We start from the raw sequence: 16218 nt of genomic DNA on the forward strand, positions 1-16218 counted from the left end.
ACACACACAATTTTATTTTGCTACATAGCCCAAGCTGGCCTTGAACTCAAGACCCCTCTGCCTCAAACTCCTAGGACTCCCAAATGTGGGCCTCTGCTTGGATTACAGACATGTACCCACCACCACATCTAACTTAAAACATCATTCTTTACTTCCAGCTCTCACCCAATGGATGGTGATGGTATAAGAGGCTCTAGAAGGTTCTACAGGGCAGCCTGAACTCAGGGGTTTTCCCTGTATAACCCAAGCTGCCCAAACCACTCAATCATAGTAACTCAGCCCAGCGGTGGCCTTCTTCAAGGTGCTGAGTCCCCACCATTACCTGCATCTGAAGAATTCAAATCCTTGACTGGCAGCTCAGTCTCACCCCTCTCTGGAGCCAACGGCTGCATCTACATGGGAGAACCCCAGGATGCAGCTGAGGAGGGAGCCCAGAAGCTGAGGAAGAGAGCTGGGGGATCACTAGGCCAATGCTTCAGCCATGAACCAAGGGTGTAACCCTCCCCACTCCCTTCTTACTAGGGACAGCTCCATGTCCAAGTCCATCAGGGTCCATTCTCGCCCTTGGAGACCAGGGCCCAGCACCTGGGGAAAGCTCAGGTAAGTGGTGCCTTCAGAGACAGACAACTCAACTCTATGTGTCTCATGTCCTGCCTCAGCCAAGGAGATACTCACATCTAGGGGTGCTGCAGTTTCAGAGGGAGGTCGAAGCAGCATTGGGGGCAGCAGACTTTCTGGGCTCCGATTACCCCGCTCCAGACCAAGAGTTCCCCTGTGCACAAAGAACTGCTGTTGGTCTGTAGAACCTACCTCATATTAGTCCCCAAGGAACCTGGATCATCAGGTTTAAATTCCCCAACAACTAGAAAATGCTAGAAGCAACACTCTCCTTCAGTCCTCTCCCCTAAAAACAGGGCATTTTTCCTTTCTTTCTTGGGGGGAAGTGATGAGATAACACCATGCTATATACCCCTGATTGGACTCAAACACTCAGCAATCCTCCTGTCTCAGCCTGAGTGCTAAAGGGACACCTTTAAAAAAATTTTTATGTGTATGAAAGTTTTGCCTGGATCTAAGTGCACCATGCATGCAATGCCCACAGAGTCCAGAAGAGGGCCTGAGATCTCCTGGAACTGGAGTTACAGACAGTTGTTAGCCATCATGGGGGATGCTGGGAACCAAATGTGGGCCTCTGCAAAAGCAGCCAGAGCTGTTAACTGCTGAGCTATGTCATCAGTCACTGCTAAAGGGACATCTTTTTGTTGTTGCTGTTGTTTGAGGCAGGGTCTTATATAGCTTAGGCTAGCCACTGATTCCCTAATAGCTAAGTATGACCCTAAACTCCTAGTCCTCCTGCTGCTACCTCTTCCTAGGATTACAGGAGTAAGCAACTATGCTGGGCTTCTAAAAGAGTATCATGAATTTGCCTTTACTTCCTGAGACCTGAGATCATGGGAGATGCTTCCTTTCTATATGAGCATAAATACCAGTAATTTTGTGTGTGTGCCCACTTTTTACTGCAGTAATAGGGATTGAAACTATGGCCTTGAGAATGCTAGGCAGGTACTGTACCACCAAGTTATATCCCCAGCCCAGTCCCCTTTCTCCTTTTTCTCTTTAAAAATTTTACTTTTTATTTATTATTATTATAGTGTGTGTATGATGGGGGGCATGTACCATGTTGTGTAGAGGGGGCCAGAGGATAACTTTTGGAGTTGGTTTTCTCCTCCTTGGGCTCCAGAGGTCGAACTTAGGTCATTAGGCTTGTGTGGCAAGTGCTTTACCCACTGAGCCATCTTGCCAGCCTTTTTATTTTTAGACAGTCTCACTAAATTACCAAGACTGGCTTTGAGCTCACTCTTAAGCCCAGGCAGGCCTTCAACTTAATGACAATTCCGCCTCAACCTCCAAAGTAGTTGGGATGACAGGCTAGTGCCACTAAGATCAACTACCAGTTAGTGTTCTTAAACTACTGTGTATATCATAATCACGCCAGTGAACTCATTTAATGTGTAGATTCCTGAGACCTACCACATGGTCCTGAGTATTTGACTGGGAGTTTCCATTTTCCAAATGATTCTGACATTCTTTGTAGTATCCTCTCAGAAATCAAATCAGGGTCAGAGTCCCTTAGCCAACTTGGGACTGACAAGGCAGTGAAGTTTCGTTGGCCAGCATCTGTGAATCTACTTGTAAACCATCAAGAATGGACTCTGCTCACCTGTCAAGTACCTCCTTGGGGCCTCTTGGTTCAGGCTGTTGGGCACTCCTGGGCCCCTCAGGGCTGAAGCTCCCTTTCCCTTCCAGGATGGCCTGCACCACAGCTACAGGCAGGGGTGGGGGGGCTGTCACGCAGAAGTCACACTCGTTTGGGGCCAGGGCCAGCCTGGCCTCGCCATCCCCCCCTGGACTGGCCGGCTCTTCTTTGAGCAGTGCCAGGCCCTTCTCCCTGCACCAGAGAAAAGCTTCAAGCAAACCCTGGTACTGACCTCTCCCCGACCCTCATAGACCTCTGGGCTGCCAGGCTCTTCCCCATAGGATTCCCAGAGGGCAGCCCCTCTCCCCCTTACCTCCTGCTACCACTGGAGGGAGAAAGCCTGGACCCTTCAGGTGATGGAGAGTCTTCTAGGATGTCAGAGATGATGGGGCCTCTAGCCCTGTGAGAGCTGAGGCCCAAGGTAGTCTCTGGGTGGGGCTGTAAGTAGAAGACTAGGCCCAGCCCTTGACCTCTAGCTATAGGAAGAGCCAGCCCAACCAGCATCCACCTGGACCAGGCCTAAGGGCCAGGGTTTGATAAGGAAGGCTCAGTCTGTGCTGGGGAACCTGGGTCTGGTTGGTGGGAAGGCTGGCTTTCATCTATTTTGGGTGCAATAAGAAAAAACAGGCTCCTCATAATCCTATCTGTGCTTAGGGAAAGGAAGAGAAAAATAAAACAAACACCTACCGACTGAATGAAGTAGGGGTCCTGGAGGAGGGCACCAGGTAGGGGGCAGGCACTGAATTTGGCAGATGCTGGGCATGAACTGCCTTCATCCAGCATCAGGGACCTGTGGAGGGTGACCAGGGTGCAGGCAGGGGTGGGCAGATTCAGTCTCCATGCCCCTCAGCCTGCACCTCCCTTCCTCCCTCCCTCCCTCAGGCCCCAGCAGCCAAGTCAGCAGAGCTGAAGCCTGTTGCCAGACATCAGTCACATGCTGGAGTGGAAGGGGCTCCCCCAGAGATGGGGGCCCTTTGGGGGCAGAGCGCTTAGTTTGAGCCTCAAGCCAGGGATGTTTGGGGGGAATGGAATGGGAGGATTCCTGCTTTGGGGGTAGGAATTTGAGGGTAAGGTCCTGGAACAGGGGATATCTGGGAGTGGAGGTAATGGATGGTAGAGCCAGGGGAGAAAGTGGAAGTCTAGGATGGAGGGAGGAATGAAGACTCTTGGTAAAAGAGTTTCTGGAGAAGAAGGGGCTCCCTGAAAGGGAAAGGGGCGTTCAGGAAGTGGAGATGTAGGTGTGAACACTATAGGCTTTTGCACTCACAGCTTTCTCTTGGTTCCTGTACTGCTGGGCCCTGCCTGAAGTGGTCCAAAGAGGCACTGGATTAGCTGAAAAGAAAGGGTTAATTCATTCAGGCCAGCCCCCAACCTTAGAAAGGCAGTTCCAGGTGTGTTTGAGGGAAAAACGGTAGAGGGGTGGGGCGCCTAGGAGTAAGGACGATAAGCCAGGTGGGGAGAAAAAGAACACCTTGCCAATGACCCGGTGCTGTTGACCATGGCTCTGCCGAAGCGTCACCACCTCTCGCCACAAGATCTCATTCTGCCTGGGGGGAGGGGTGGGAGGATGCTGAGGCATCTGAGAGTTTGCCCAGTCACCACACACCGCAGAATGGATAGGTCAGGACCCTGAGACCAACCGAGTGGGCATCCACCTTGTAGACTGAAATACCGCAGCTGGGACCAGTGAGTGGATGGAGGTTTCCAACCCAAGAGAGGAAGAGGCTGCCCTTGATGGCCAGTATCCCCTCACCCAGCACCCCACCCCCACTTCCCTGTCCCCGCACTGCCTGAGTTCCTGCAGCCGCGCCTCGGTGCTCTCCTGCACTCCCCTCAAAGTCTGCACCTCTCCCACCAACCGGCCCAAGTCTTCCAGTCGCCAGCGACCATCCTCGCCGCGAAGTGTAGGCACCTGTAGGCGGGAGGCACCGTCAGGACAGGGCACATAAGACAGATCCGGCAGTACTAGCAAAGGTGTTTTCTCATTCCTGCAGTTTGTCCCACCTTGCGGCGCACACGCTCAAGTAGCTGCTCTCGGCCGCGCATGAAGCTTGGATGCTGGAACTCGACATGGTCACGCTCGGGTCTGAGCAGCCCACCCTGCTCAATGCTCACTACCTTTCGAAAACCATCTAGGGAATGGTGTGTGGGGACGTGAGTCGCTCCATCCTCTGCACCAAGTTGCCCACACCCGTTCCCCTCCCGGCCCCAGGGACTTACACATGTTGAGTTGGCGCACAAAGCTCGCCATGTTGCTGTGCTTGAAATACTGGGGCAGTACTTCCTTGGCGAAGCGGCTCTGTTCGCTTACGAGGAAGCTGGTCCCACTCTATCAAGAATGAGGCCCACCCGCCGAGTGGGTGGAAACCAGACTCTGTGAGTGGCGCCCACCCACGGCTAGGCTGGCGCTCTGGAGCACCGGCACACCCACTTACTCTGGAGTCCAGAGTTGCAGTTTATTGGGAGATGGGACAAGGCCAGGTCAGACCCATATGAGGCCACCTTGGGGGGACCACAATGAGTCCCTACCCCTAGCCCAACCCAGACTCAGTTATCAGAAAGGAGTAGATATCAAACTGGGCTCCACCTCGAACTGGTCCCAGACTGGAGATGTGAGTCAGAGCCAGAGCTGGCCTTTCCCTTTTCCTGGCCTGTTTTCCCCGTCGATGGGGTGGAGTGAGAATTACCTAGGTCCCTTGGGCTCTTGGGTCCTAGAGACCCTTCCTCAGCGCCAGAGGAAGTTACCTCATCCTTATCTCACACACCCCCTCCAAGATGAACCATTCTGGACAGCTGAATTGAGGTACCCACAGCTCAGTTCCAGACGGGGGCTGGGTGGACATGGGTGTTCATTGACATTGGAGGGACCCCGGGACCACTGAGGGAGTTGAGGGGCCCCAGCCCTCACCGGGCTCCAGCGGATCAGGTGGTCGGTGCCTGGGTCGCCCACCAGCGCCCATAGCTTGCTGAGGAAGGCAGGTACCGGGCTGGGGCCTGGCTCCGTGGGCAGCGCAGCTGGCGCTTCCTGCATGGCGCAGTCTCGGCCGGGCTCAGCGTTCCAGCCGGGCCTCTGCGGGAGGCTCAAAGCCGCGAAAGTGCTGCGTTTGCCGCCCGCCCCGCCCTACTCCGCCCCTGGGCGCCGGGTCAGGCGGGGGCCACGTGCGAACCCGCGGGGCGGGGCTCGGACATCCACCCAGGCCAGGCACCAACAGAGAAAGGGCAGGCTGAAACCGATGTGTGTGAGCAGACACCGTGTGGTGGGGAACCCAGGTTCCGGTCCCATCCTTCCCAGTCCCTCTCTATGCTGTTTGGAAGAAATCCTCCGTGGGCGGGCTACTGTGGGCTGGGAGGATCCTAGAAGATGAAGGCTGTGGATGTAATGAAGCCTGGATAAGGGCGGGCCAATAGGAAGGGTGGTGGGTGGTACTGGCCATCTCCTGTCTGCGGGACGCTGGGGTTATTCCCAGGGTGCAGCGTGCCCCCTCCCCTAGTCACAGTACAAAAGACCATGGGTGTCTCCATCTTCCCATTTCTACCCGGGACTGTTCTAGATTCTGTCCGTCCCGTGACCTCCTCTTCGGAGCTGGCCCGCGATCACAGGACTCAGGGATACTGCAGAATTTATTTATTTCACACTTACCCTTGACTTGGCTAGTGCTTGCGCCTGCTCTTCCCTAACTCTGGGCCCCGGAGCTGGCGCATAGTGCACAGAAGGATGGGCTAGGACACAGAGATTGAGGACCCTGTGGATTTACAGCGCCTCGGACTGGCCTAGATGCCGTCCTAAAGACCCCAATCCCTCCGGGGCGCAATAGTCAATGGAATCCCAAAGGAAGGGGCTAGCATTTGGGGAGTGCCTGGGCAACACGCTTTGGCGTCTGCGCGGTTCTGGAGCTGTGAGTTTGCCCAATCACCGCACCAACGTGGGCTGCCAGGGATGCGGCTCACGCCTTAGTTTGAGCGTGTAGCTGCGCAGGCGCGGACAGTGCGCGCGGAAGGCGTCCAGCACTGAGGGTCTCACCACGCAGAAGCAGTGTATTTCGCGCAAGCCCGCGCAGCGCGCGGCCAGCTCCTCTAGTGCAGCATGCAGCTCGATGGAGGAGGAGGCACGCACCTCGAGCACGCGCAAAGTTGCTGCGTAGTGGTGCGCCGCGAAGCGCACTGGCCCTACGCTGTCACCGCAGAGGTTGAGACGCAGCGCAGCTACTGGTACTGCGGGCTGTAGGACGCGCATCACGACCTCATCAGGAAGCGCAGGTTCCAGCTCCAGCTCCACCTCTAGCCTAGGATGGCGGCAACTCAAAGCCGCCCAGGCTTCATCTGGCAGCGGGGACGCACGGGCATCTTCAGGGCACGAGCACCGCAGCGACAGGAGAGCAAAAGGGGAGCGATTTGGAGCCGCCAGGGCCTCGAGCACGGCGCGTGACAGACTGGCCAGGTGCAGTCCAAGGGCACACAGATGCGGGCAGGCCTCCAATAGCTTGAGCACAGAGCTGGGCCGCACGCTGTCCACCAGCGCATGGTTGTCCAGGAAAAGGCTGCGGAGCTCCGGACATCCACGTGCAGCCTGCATCACCAGTGCATCATCCAATGTGAAGGGCAAGCGCCGCAGGTCAAGGTGGCGCAGGTCACGGGCGGCTCCGCAGACGACATGTACAGCGTCCAGGATGTCGCGGCCGGCATCGAAGAGCGGTTTCTCTCCGCAGCATTCCAAGCGCAGGCCTCGCAGCCCTGGGGTTCGCTTGGCCAGAACGGTCAGCAGCTCTGTGGCTGCTCGACGGCTGGACTTCCTCGACGGCTCATATTCCAGCCGTAGGTTATGGACTTGGTCCAGGCAGGCAAACAGATACGGTGGCAGCATCCCTTCCAGTTCACTACTACAACTTGGGTTAGAAAGTTACATTAGCAGTGTCATGGTGACTAGGCAAGAAACTTCTATTGCCCCTCAGTTTGGGTTCCACATGCCTTCCCTATTTCTTGTGCCCAGTGCACACACTGCTTTGGCCTGACCATGCTGTTGTCCCCAGCTAGTCGCTGATGGTAACAGGGAACTCACATCCTATTCCTTTAGAAGACTTCAGTGGTTCTGTTTCTGATTGAAACCCCGGCATCGAAACTCAATGGTATTTCAGGGACTAGGCTTTCTTAGCAATCTCTGTGGAGGTGGGGCAGAGCCTCTGGACCAGTTTCAAATAATGCCTCTGCCACCTAATAGCTAATTAAGTCCCTAAGCCTCAAGTGGTTAAGTCTCTGAGCCTCAGTTTCCTGTTTGTGTGAAGAGACTATCTGCTACACAAGGTTTTTGAGGGGACTAAGTGATTTATGTAAGGCACTTAGAACACTAGCTAGAGGCTGAGGAGATAGAGGCTCAGTGGTAGAGTATGTGTGTGCAGTAGTACATGTGAGACCCCAGGTTCAACCCTGTCACACACAACATACACACACACACACACACACACAGAGAGAAACTGACAATAAACAATTGGTATAGTATATAGGCCAATATTTTTTTTCTTTATCTTTTTGAGACAGGGTCTCCCTGTAGCCCCACCTGACCTGGAACTTGCTATGTAGACCAAGCCAGCCTCGAATTCACAGAGATCTACTGCCTCTGCCTCCCAAGTGCAGGATTAAAGGCAGGCATACCACGCCTGGCCGGTGTTTATTTTTTTAAGTATGAAGGATAAATGGACTGTGGAACAGAAGAGCCAACTCACCTGATGCTCGTGTCATGCCACACTGCACTGCTGGTGGCAGCGGTGGCCCAGGCTTTGCAGACTCTGGAGGCAGCAGCACGGTCCCTGAGAGGCAGGTGTCCAAAAATGAGCGCCAACACTTCCTCTGGCAGTTTTTCTCCAGGATCTGCCATCGTGTGTCTCCCCTGGAGTGAGAGAGGGAGTCCTGGGGCTCAGGAAAGCCAAAGGATCTAGCAAAGCTGAAGCCCAGGTGCAGACATGCTGTGGTCTGGGAAACACTATGCAATTTGCAGAGCACAATTCAAAATGAAAATGCAGAGATCTGGGTTGCATAGATGGTTCAGTGGGTAAAGGTGCTTTCTGTCAAGACTGTCGACTTGGAGACTGGAGTTCAAGCCCGGGGATCTACCTGGTGGAAAGCGAGAATGTACTCCCAAAAGTTGACCTTCACACCCATGCAGTGGCATGTGCAAGTCCACACATATACACACAGATAAATAATTTAAAATATATTCTAAAAACTAAAGAAAATGCAGAGCCAGGTGTGGTGGGCACATGCTTTTGGTACCAGCACTCAAGAGGCAGAGGCAGGTAGATCTCTGTGAGATCAAGGCCAGCCTGATCTACATAGGGAGTTCCAGGTCAGCTGGGGCTACAGAGAGACCCTGTCTCAAACAAAACAATACCCTACCCCCACCCCCCAGAAAAAAGAAAGAAAATGCAGAGATCTCTGTTCAAAACATTAAGATTTTCAAAGGGATTTGTACACACACACATTTTCCCCAACAGAATTCTTTTTCATTCCTGCTGTGTAGCCCAGGCTGGTGTTGAACTGGAGATTTCTGCTACCTCAGTCTCCCAAATGCTGGGAGGGTTTGCTTATTTATTTGTTGAACAAAGCACATGACCCCACAGGTTTCAAGCTGAGAAATCGTGTCACAGCTTTGCCACTGGAAAATGAGTACAGGGTTTATAAGGCGAGAGTCTTAGTGGAGATTTTTGACCTGGACCACAAGCCAGTCTGGAAACCGGGGTACAAGTGAGACTCTGGAGGGATCCTCCCCGGAAAGGAGAGGCTCGTTGCTGCCTCCACCTCACCAGATGACGTCCAGCGTGCTTTCTAGGACAGACCAGCCGAGGAAAGCTCGCCGGTGCTGGGGCATGAGTGTTCTGGCCCTTTGAGGAGCTGTAAAGTTAGGGCCCCATCCTCGAGCATTTAGGTTCTACTGGAACCTTTTTTTTTTTTTTTCCAAAAAGAGAGAGGATGGGGTTTTTGGAAATTGTGCGTCCTCTTTGAAACTGCCAGCTTTGTTTCAAAGTGCCAGAAGGTTTTTGTAGACATCGTTTTACACCACTTGTCTGCCATGTCTGTTAGGCTGGTCTCTTCCGGAATTTGCCTCACATATACTCTAGGGTTTCCGAACCACGGGCTAGGCTTGTACCTGAAACCATGGCACCCCATTTTGAGCTCTAGGGAGTAGTAGAGATTCGATTCCCAAACCAGATTCCTAGGGGGTGCCAGAAAAATTTGATCCCCAGGAACTGATTGAAGTTTGGCAGCTTTCAACCTCGGTCTCAAAAACCGCAAGCCCCTAAAGTTATGACCAGTGGGTAGTTCTTCCTGCCGGTAACCTTGGGTACCACTATCTTACCTGCTTAGAGGACTAGGTGGGCTTTCCCCAGAGGAAGGGGACTGCCGCCGAGGACAGCGGGGCAGGAAGGAGCAGCCCAGAGCCGAGAAGGCTAGGCGAATAGGCGGACCCGGCGGCTTGGGCTGGGGCACCGCCCCGGAGTGTCCGCGCACACCCGGAAGCCGGGAACAGCGGAGCCTGGCAAGTGTGGGAACCTAGGCCCGGCGGCGGCGGCCACGTTAGCGCAGAGGGTGAGTGGGTTCCCTTGGTGCAGCGGTAGCATAGATGGATCCGGCTCCCGAGCGTGGGCACTGCACGGTTGTCACCCCAACTGCCTGCCAGCTGGTGGCTGCGTTCTGTTAGGCTGTCTAGGTCGGAGGCGCGAGGGGGACAGACCTTGACCCTGGCACGTTTCTTGCTCCAACTAAGGATTTTTGAGCGGCCGCAGGGCCCTGTGGGTGAGAGGATGTGGAAGCAGGGCTGGTTCTGGACGATTCGGGAACCCTTTCACGCCTCACCCAGGCACGTGCGAACCCCAAGCTTGAAGGTGGACTAGTAGGAATTATGAGAACCTCCCTTAGCCAGGCCGGAACAGCGCAGCCGAGAAGGGGGCGTGCCCTGCTGGTCTCCAGGATCGTGCTTTCAGTCTTCAGCCATGCTTGCCTGCCACCCCGGTCTGCCTCGCTAAAAGTGGAGCTGCCTGGGGACTGTTACGTGTTAATGAGACACCCGACCTCTGCTAGTAGGGACAGTGATTCTTAGGTTGGTACCGGTGTTCATATACTGTGCATTCATTAAGTGTCCCCAGGACCCGACTTAGAAGCCTCAGCCTCAACCAGAGAAGGAGAAGATTCCCGGTGGGTGGGGCTCAGGCCTTCCCGCGGAGGAGATTTTTGGGGAAGAACACCTGGAAAGGATTCTTAACCAGACCATGAAAGACCAGCCTCTTCCTCCTTCTCTACCTTGATAAACTGAGTCGTCTCCAGACAGGCGGCTTCCCAATTTGCCCAGTACTAGTGAATATAAGTAATAGAGTTTCTAGTACCCATGCCTGGCAGGCCCGATGGGCAGACACAGGTCTGAGTCCCAAACTCGTTCCATCCTTTGGGGTGAAACCATATTTATCACATCAGCAATTCCAAATAAGAAGGTTAGGAAGATGTGAGGGTCTCCTGGTCATTTTCTTAACGGTTCTTCACTTGTTTGGCCTCCTTGGCTGGCTCCCTTCCCTCTTGTCACCCACATTTCATCCTTATTATTGTTGTTATTTTGCTATTTAAGAAAGACGTTCATGGGCTGGAGTTGTGGCTCCATAGTTGAGCACTTGGCTAGCAGACACATGGTCCAAGGTTCAACCCCCAGTATAACAAAGAAAAAAAAAAAAGGTTTTCTTTTCTCTCTGTCTCTCCTCTTTACAGACTGGTGTCTTGCTTTGTAACTCAGGCTGGTCTCAACCTCCTGATCTTCCTGCCTGACACTCCTGAGTGCTGAGATTACAGGTAGGATGCATCTTTTTTCCTTTTTCTTTTTGGTACTGAGGATTGAACCCAGGACCTTGCACATGTTATGCAAGAACTTTACCACTGACCTGTATTTCCCAACCCTACTTTTTATTTTCTGTGTATGAGTGTATTGCCTACATGTATGTATGTGCACCCATGTCCTGCAATGCCCGAGAAGGTCAGAAGAAGGCGTCATATCCCCTGGAACTAGAGTTATGGACAGTTGTTAGCTGCCATGTGGGTTTTGGGATTCAAATTTGGATCCTCTTCATGAGCAGCAGGTGCTCTTAACCAGTGAGCCATCTCTCCAGCCCCCTCACTTTTTTTTAATACAAAAGAAACATGTCTTTTATATAAAGTAGAAAATACTGCTAAATGCAAAGAAAATTAAAATAATCCCCCAACTTCCCTAGGGATAAACAATGTCCTATTAACTTACAGAATACAGTTTTTTAGTAAATACACACATATTAATATGTTTAGCATGGAGTGATTGGTGTGGATATGCCTCCAAAGTGTGTCCCCTATACTTCGATCCAGATAGATCCATTTCCAATTTATCATTTCTCTTGGCAAGGTCTGTGCTGTGGGAACCTGCCCAGGTAATGTTTCAACTTTGACCTTCCATTAGGGAATGAGACAGATCTAAGATGCACTTTCTGTTCTGAGCTCAAGAGCCTTACTTCCTCCTCAGCCATGTCATGGTGGGGACCTGGATCCTCCTGGCACTGCCACCCCGACTCTCAGAGCTACTTACCTGTTCTGTCTAGAGCTGTGCATCAGCACCCATCATAGTGCACCATTTGTAAATGTGGAAGATCAGAAAGTAAAGGATATAACTGTTGGGGCAGAAGGTAGAGTCTTCAGAAATAGGGGAAGATGCTGCTTTAGGTGGGAAGGAAAAGGCAGGGCAGTTCCCTCCCTTCTGCCTCATGAGACAGTAACTTTGAAGTTACTGAGCTGAGGTTAAATGTGAGGGTTTCCTGGTTGGAAATTTAGCCCCCTGGTCTAGAAGTAGACTTTTAAAATTTTATTTATTTTATTTTTTTTGTGTGTGTGTGTGTGTGTGTGTGTGTGTGTGTGTCTGCCTGAGTGTATATATGTGCACCACATGCATGCAGGAGCCCTCAGAGGTCAGAAGAGGGTGTCACATTCTCTGGAACTGGATTTATGGGCAGTTGTGAGCCATCATGTAGGTGCTGGGAACCAAACCTGGGTCCCCTGCAAAAGCATCTCTTCTTATCCTAGAAGCAGGCTTTTGACAGGAGATGGATGGAAGATATTATAGCATTGAGGATCTCTCTATGGACAATAAAGGAATCTATAATGTAACAATTTGAATTGAAGAAGACAAGTGCCCAACTCCAATGGGGCCTTACCAAAAAGTGAAATTATTTAGCTCACATAACTGAGCGGTTCAGGATAGTTTCAGAGACAGCTGGATCCAGAGGCAAAGTGTGGCTAAAAGTGTATGCCCTCATCTCTTGACCATTTCCTTCTGTGTAGGTTTTATTCTTAGACTCTTCCTAAGTACTGGCCAAAGAGACCTATTCCTTTCCTCCAGTTCAGCCCCAATGATAGAGAAATCAGTACCTCTTCCTTAGGGTTCAGTCGGAGTTTCAGGGTTGATTCCCATTAGTCCAACTTGAGCCCTATACCAAGTCCTGAAGTGGTCTTTGCAGAATGGTGAATGGAATATGTAGATTGATCAGGCTTGCTGCTCACACCAAACATGGATCTAGGGAGTAAAAATAAGTGAAGCCAGGTATAGTGGGAATGTAGGTAGTACTAGGGACCTGAAAAGGTTCTGTAGGTTGAAGGTAAAGCTGAAGGCAAGGCCAGAACATGAGTTTGGCTTTGGGGGGCATGAGCACCATCCAAAAGGAAGATGTCTCCTGTTAGCTTTGATAAGAGGAACACACTACCCTGAGGCCCACCACAGGGCCCACCTTTGCTCTTCTGTCACTGTCACCTTGGACTTTTTCTGGAAGGCAGGGGAGGGACAATCTTCAAGTCTGGGTTGAGTTGAAGTAGCCGGTGTGCAGAGCCAGAAGCACAAAGGCTGTTTGGGACTTCTGTGAAGGGACTCATGGGCCACATGAGACTGGAGAGTTGTTTCCAAGTGTAGGGATGACCTGGATGCCTATATTTGTCCGTAGGAAGTGAGATGGCAGCTGGGCCAAATGGACATGAAGAATGGGTGGGCAGTGCGTACCTGTTTTTGGAGTCCTTGATGGATAAGATGGTCCTGGCTGAAGCGTATACAGATCCTCAGAAGAAGGTGGCAATATACAAGGCTCTGCAGACCGCATTGTCAGGTGTATGGCTGGGCAAGTATGGGAGAAGAGGTGACTTGGGAATTTTGTGGGTGGGGTTGGGGCTGGGGCTCCACTTCTTTGCCTTTGTGGGTTTAGGCTCAAATGCCTTTAGGGAAAAGATTTTTAGGGTATGGCAGCCTGGGAGAGGATGAGGAGGGAGGGAGAACCCCTGGCTGTGTGGAGGCTGCCTCCTTTGCTTATTGCATGTGTGTCCTTGAGTGTAGACATGTGTACCCATGTCTGTGTCCTATCTGATCTGTTTCTACACTACTGGAACCCCTGCTCTCCACCCTTCCCTGTATCTATCTGACTAGTTCACTCTTTTCTACTAATTACACATTTATCTCTCCTCTTTACTTCTCTCACTGCAACACTCCTTTCGGAAACCCTTCTCCAGCACCTGCCCTTTCTTGTTCCCCTTCACCATCTTTGGGTGGGAGACCATAGGTTGTAGCAATTGGGGTTTGGGTGAGAGCACCTCTCCTTCCTGGACTGGGGGAACTTAACTAGGTGGTGGCCAAAGCCCTGAGCCCTCCTACCCACCCTCTGCCTGCCTACTTAGACTTGGTAGCTGAGGGAAGATGCCCCTTTCTGTGCTGTAAAGTCCCTTTCACCTCCCCGCCCCTCTTCACATTTGGGGCTTTACAGAGGTGACACCCACTCTATTCTGGGATGCCCCGTGTAGGTTCTAGCTTTCTTTCTGGGTTGTTGCTGTTTGCACCCCAATTGTGTCTCCCACCTGCGGTGTTCTGCTTAACCCTGTTCTCCAGGTCAGGGGATGGGGGGACAGCGGTCTGACTATGGGGTTTCGCCCCTTCTCCGGCCACTTGGAGAACATCCCCATTTGGGGACTTTCAATCGCCTGACTGCTCGCCTCTGTAGAGAGCGCGGACAGCCCAAACGAACTACAGATTCTCAAGATCCACTGCAGCGACCCTCAGCTGATCGTGCAATTGCGTTTCTGCGGGCGCCAGTTGTGCGGCCGCTTCCTCCGCGCCTACCGCGAGGGGGCGCTGCGCACCGCGCTGCAGAAGTACATGGCAGCCGCGCTCCTCAAGCCCTTCGTGCAGCTGCAACTGGAACTGCGAGCTGGTGCCGAGCAGCTGGACGCTTGCCTCACCGATGAGGAGCGCTGTTTGAATTGCATCTTAGCTCAGAAGGTGCTGCCTACCGTCTGGGGTTTGGGTGGGATGGGCGGGGATTCACAGCTAGCATCCGCACTGACTGCACCCCCTTCCCTCAGCCGGACCGGCTCCGGGATGAGGAACTCTTGAAGCTAGAGGATGCGCTCCGCAATCTGACGTGCGACTCCACTGACCAGGGCGGAGCGGGAGAGGTTGCTCCAATCCCCTCGCAATCCCTAGTTCCCTCTGGGTCAGAGAAGCCGCCGACCCTGCCCGGCCATACTTTTCTGTTCCATGGTCAGCTCGTAGGTGAGGCGCACGTGCAGAAGCGGGGTCAACAGGAGGTTGATTTGGGAAGGAGCAGGGTGGGCCCGGGGTTCCACGCGGGATGGTGCCGGTGACCGGGTCCCCACCCACCCCCTCTCCTCCCTCCGCAGTGAATCGACCGCTGAGTCTGCAGGACCAGCAGACATTCGCGCGCTCAGTGGGCCTCAAGTGGCGCAGGGTGGGGCGCTCACTGCAGCGCAGCTGTCGGGCATTGAAGGATCCAGCACTCGACTCGCTGGCCTATGAGTACGAGCGTGAGGGGCTGTATGAGCAGGCCTTCCAGCTGCTGCGGCGCTTTGTGCAGGCGGAGGGCCGCCGCGCCACACTGCAGCGCCTGGTGGAGGCGTTGGAGGAGAACGAACTCACCAGTCTAGCAGAGGACCTACTGGGCCTGGCGGAGCCCGAAGGCAGCCTGGTCTGAGTTTGGTACCGAGGAACGGATCATCAATCAGGAGTTCAGCCGGGATTTGGACCACCTGGATGGCTTTAGGACGCTTTCTACTGCTGCTGCTGCTGCTGCTGCCCCCCTTCCATCTACTGGAGTCGGAGAGGATACATACTTCCCCACTTGGCTGAGCTGCTGGAGCTGAACTGATGGGCCTTCACAGCAGCCAAGCACCCACCGAGCCTCTTGGGGTACATCACTGAGAATTCTGCCCCAGATTGTTTGATGGAGGCACAGTGTGAATGTCCTCCTTACCCTTTCCTACTCTACAAGAGGGCTTCCGGCGAGGACTCCTTAAGCACCTGCACCTTCTGAGTCTTGGGTGTCACCCCAGGTGCTGCAAATACTGTTGTGAGCAAGATACACGATTCCTCCCTGATCTTGGTTCATACTCAATGTGGGACCTAAGCATTCTGCAGCAGTAATAAAATGTAACTTGTTTACAAACCGAGTTGTGGGAACATGGAGAAGGCCTAGCCCAGGTTGGGGTTAGGTTCCTGCAAGGGATGAGTGTGAATTAGATGGGGTAGGGAGTGAAAGGCAGAGTTCTGGGCACAGGAGGCTTAGGAGGGGTCTTGAGGAAGGTGAGAGGGAGGGGATGTTAGACAAATGAGTTTAGGGTGGCTAGATGGGAGGAGGGGTTGCTTCATGACCTGTTGGTGAAGGATAACATGGGGTTTGGCGAACCATTTTCCAGCAATCATGTTTTAATTATGGGCTAAAAAGTCTATTACAGTGAGCTTGAGTTGGAAAAATTATGATTTCAAATACATCACTGGAGAATTCCATAGTGGGTAGGGGATGCAAAATTTTTACAGACTAGTAAATCTTATTTGAAATGATAATGCAAACACAGTAAAACTACATCTATCTGGTAAAGTACCCATTATATTCTGTAGGGACAGCTAATGTATGTAA

General features: G+C 52.8%; 3 protein-coding genes across 12 annotated transcripts in view; 1 reads left to right on the plus strand and 2 right to left on the minus strand.

Moving 5' to 3' along the window:
* Hsf4 (heat shock transcription factor 4) overlaps positions 1–5979 on the minus strand; it is a 6405-nt gene extending 426 nt beyond the window's left edge. Inside the window, exons 1-13 of one of the 5 annotated variants that reach the window (XM_029566444.1) lie at positions 5898–5979; positions 5166–5611; positions 4478–4586; positions 4262–4389; positions 4045–4169; positions 3729–3804; positions 3525–3589; positions 2945–3047; positions 2571–2625; positions 2222–2324; positions 676–772; positions 520–585; positions 323–392 (exon numbers count right to left, since the gene is read on the minus strand). In XM_029566444.1, coding sequence (XP_029422304.1) covers positions 323–392; positions 520–585; positions 676–772; positions 2222–2324; positions 2571–2625; positions 2945–3047; positions 3525–3589; positions 3729–3804; positions 4045–4169; positions 4262–4389; positions 4478–4586; positions 5166–5288 — 1120 coding nt within the window. In that variant the 5' untranslated portion in view covers positions 5289–5611; positions 5898–5979. Of the gene's footprint in view, positions 1–322; positions 393–519; positions 586–675; positions 773–2221; positions 2450–2570; positions 2696–2944; positions 3048–3524; positions 3590–3728; positions 3805–4044; positions 4170–4261; positions 4390–4477; positions 4587–5165; positions 5626–5897 lie in introns of all 5 variants that reach the window. The other 4 variants (XM_029566443.1, XM_008839107.3, XM_029566442.1 and 1 more) reach the window with 4 other exon arrangements.
* Positions 5844–9743, minus strand: Fbxl8 (F-box and leucine rich repeat protein 8). Of its 2 annotated transcripts, none has more exons than XM_029566445.1 (3): positions 9606–9743; positions 7975–8138; positions 5844–7134 (listed from the first exon to the last, which is right to left on the minus strand). In XM_029566445.1, the coding sequence occupies exons 2-3, from the start codon at positions 8124–8126 to the stop codon at positions 6168–6170; spliced, it is 1119 nt and encodes a 372-aa protein (XP_029422305.1). In that variant the 5' UTR covers positions 8127–8138; positions 9606–9743; the 3' UTR covers positions 5844–6167. The 2 variants fall into 2 exon arrangements, with proteins under 2 accessions (XP_029422305.1, XP_008837328.1); XM_008839106.3 differs by having other exon boundaries at positions 5844–7140; positions 9606–9741.
* Positions 9744–9745: 2 nt separating this feature from the next.
* Positions 9746–15747, plus strand: Tradd (TNFRSF1A associated via death domain). 5 transcript variants are annotated; one of them, XM_029566448.1, is made up of 6 exons: positions 9776–9835; positions 10107–10346; positions 13246–13434; positions 14287–14564; positions 14648–14837; positions 14966–15747. In XM_029566448.1, exons 3-6 carry the CDS (start codon positions 13254–13256, stop codon positions 15274–15276), a joined length of 960 nt encoding a protein of 319 aa, XP_029422308.1. In that variant the 5' UTR covers positions 9776–9835; positions 10107–10346; positions 13246–13253; the 3' UTR covers positions 15277–15747. The 5 variants fall into 5 exon arrangements, with proteins under 5 accessions (XP_008837333.1, XP_029422308.1, XP_029422306.1 ...); XM_029566446.1 differs by adding an exon at positions 11003–11083 and having other exon boundaries at positions 9809–10346; XM_008839111.3 differs by lacking the exon at positions 10107–10346 and having other exon boundaries at positions 9746–9835.
* The last annotated feature ends 471 nt before the right edge of the window (positions 15748–16218 follow it).

This window comes from Nannospalax galili, unplaced genomic scaffold (assembly GCF_000622305.1).
Source record: "Nannospalax galili isolate Female #2095 unplaced genomic scaffold, S.galili_v1.0 scaffold799, whole genome shotgun sequence".
In the NCBI taxonomy this organism is placed as follows: domain Eukaryota; kingdom Metazoa; phylum Chordata; class Mammalia; order Rodentia; family Spalacidae; genus Nannospalax; species Nannospalax galili.

Bases quoted from the DNA above. Each gene is read 5' to 3' on its own strand.
- Fbxl8 (XM_008839106.3), bottom strand. From the start codon at position 8,126: ATGGCAGATCCTGGAGAAAAACTGCCAGAGGAAGTGTTGGCGCTCATT. The intron at 7,141-7,974 runs GTGAGTTGGCTC...TTCTAACCCAAG, and splicing joins TGGCATGACACGAGCATCAG to TTGTAGTAGTGAACTGGAAG.
- Tradd (XM_008839111.3), top strand. From the start codon at position 13,254: ATGGCAGCTGGGCCAAATGGACATGAAGAATGGGTGGGCAGTGCGTAC. The intron at 14,565-14,647 runs GTGCTGCCTACC...CCCTTCCCTCAG, and splicing joins ATTGCATCTTAGCTCAGAAG to CCGGACCGGCTCCGGGATGA. The intron at 14,838-14,965 runs GTGAGGCGCACG...CTCCCTCCGCAG, and splicing joins GTTCCATGGTCAGCTCGTAG to TGAATCGACCGCTGAGTCTG.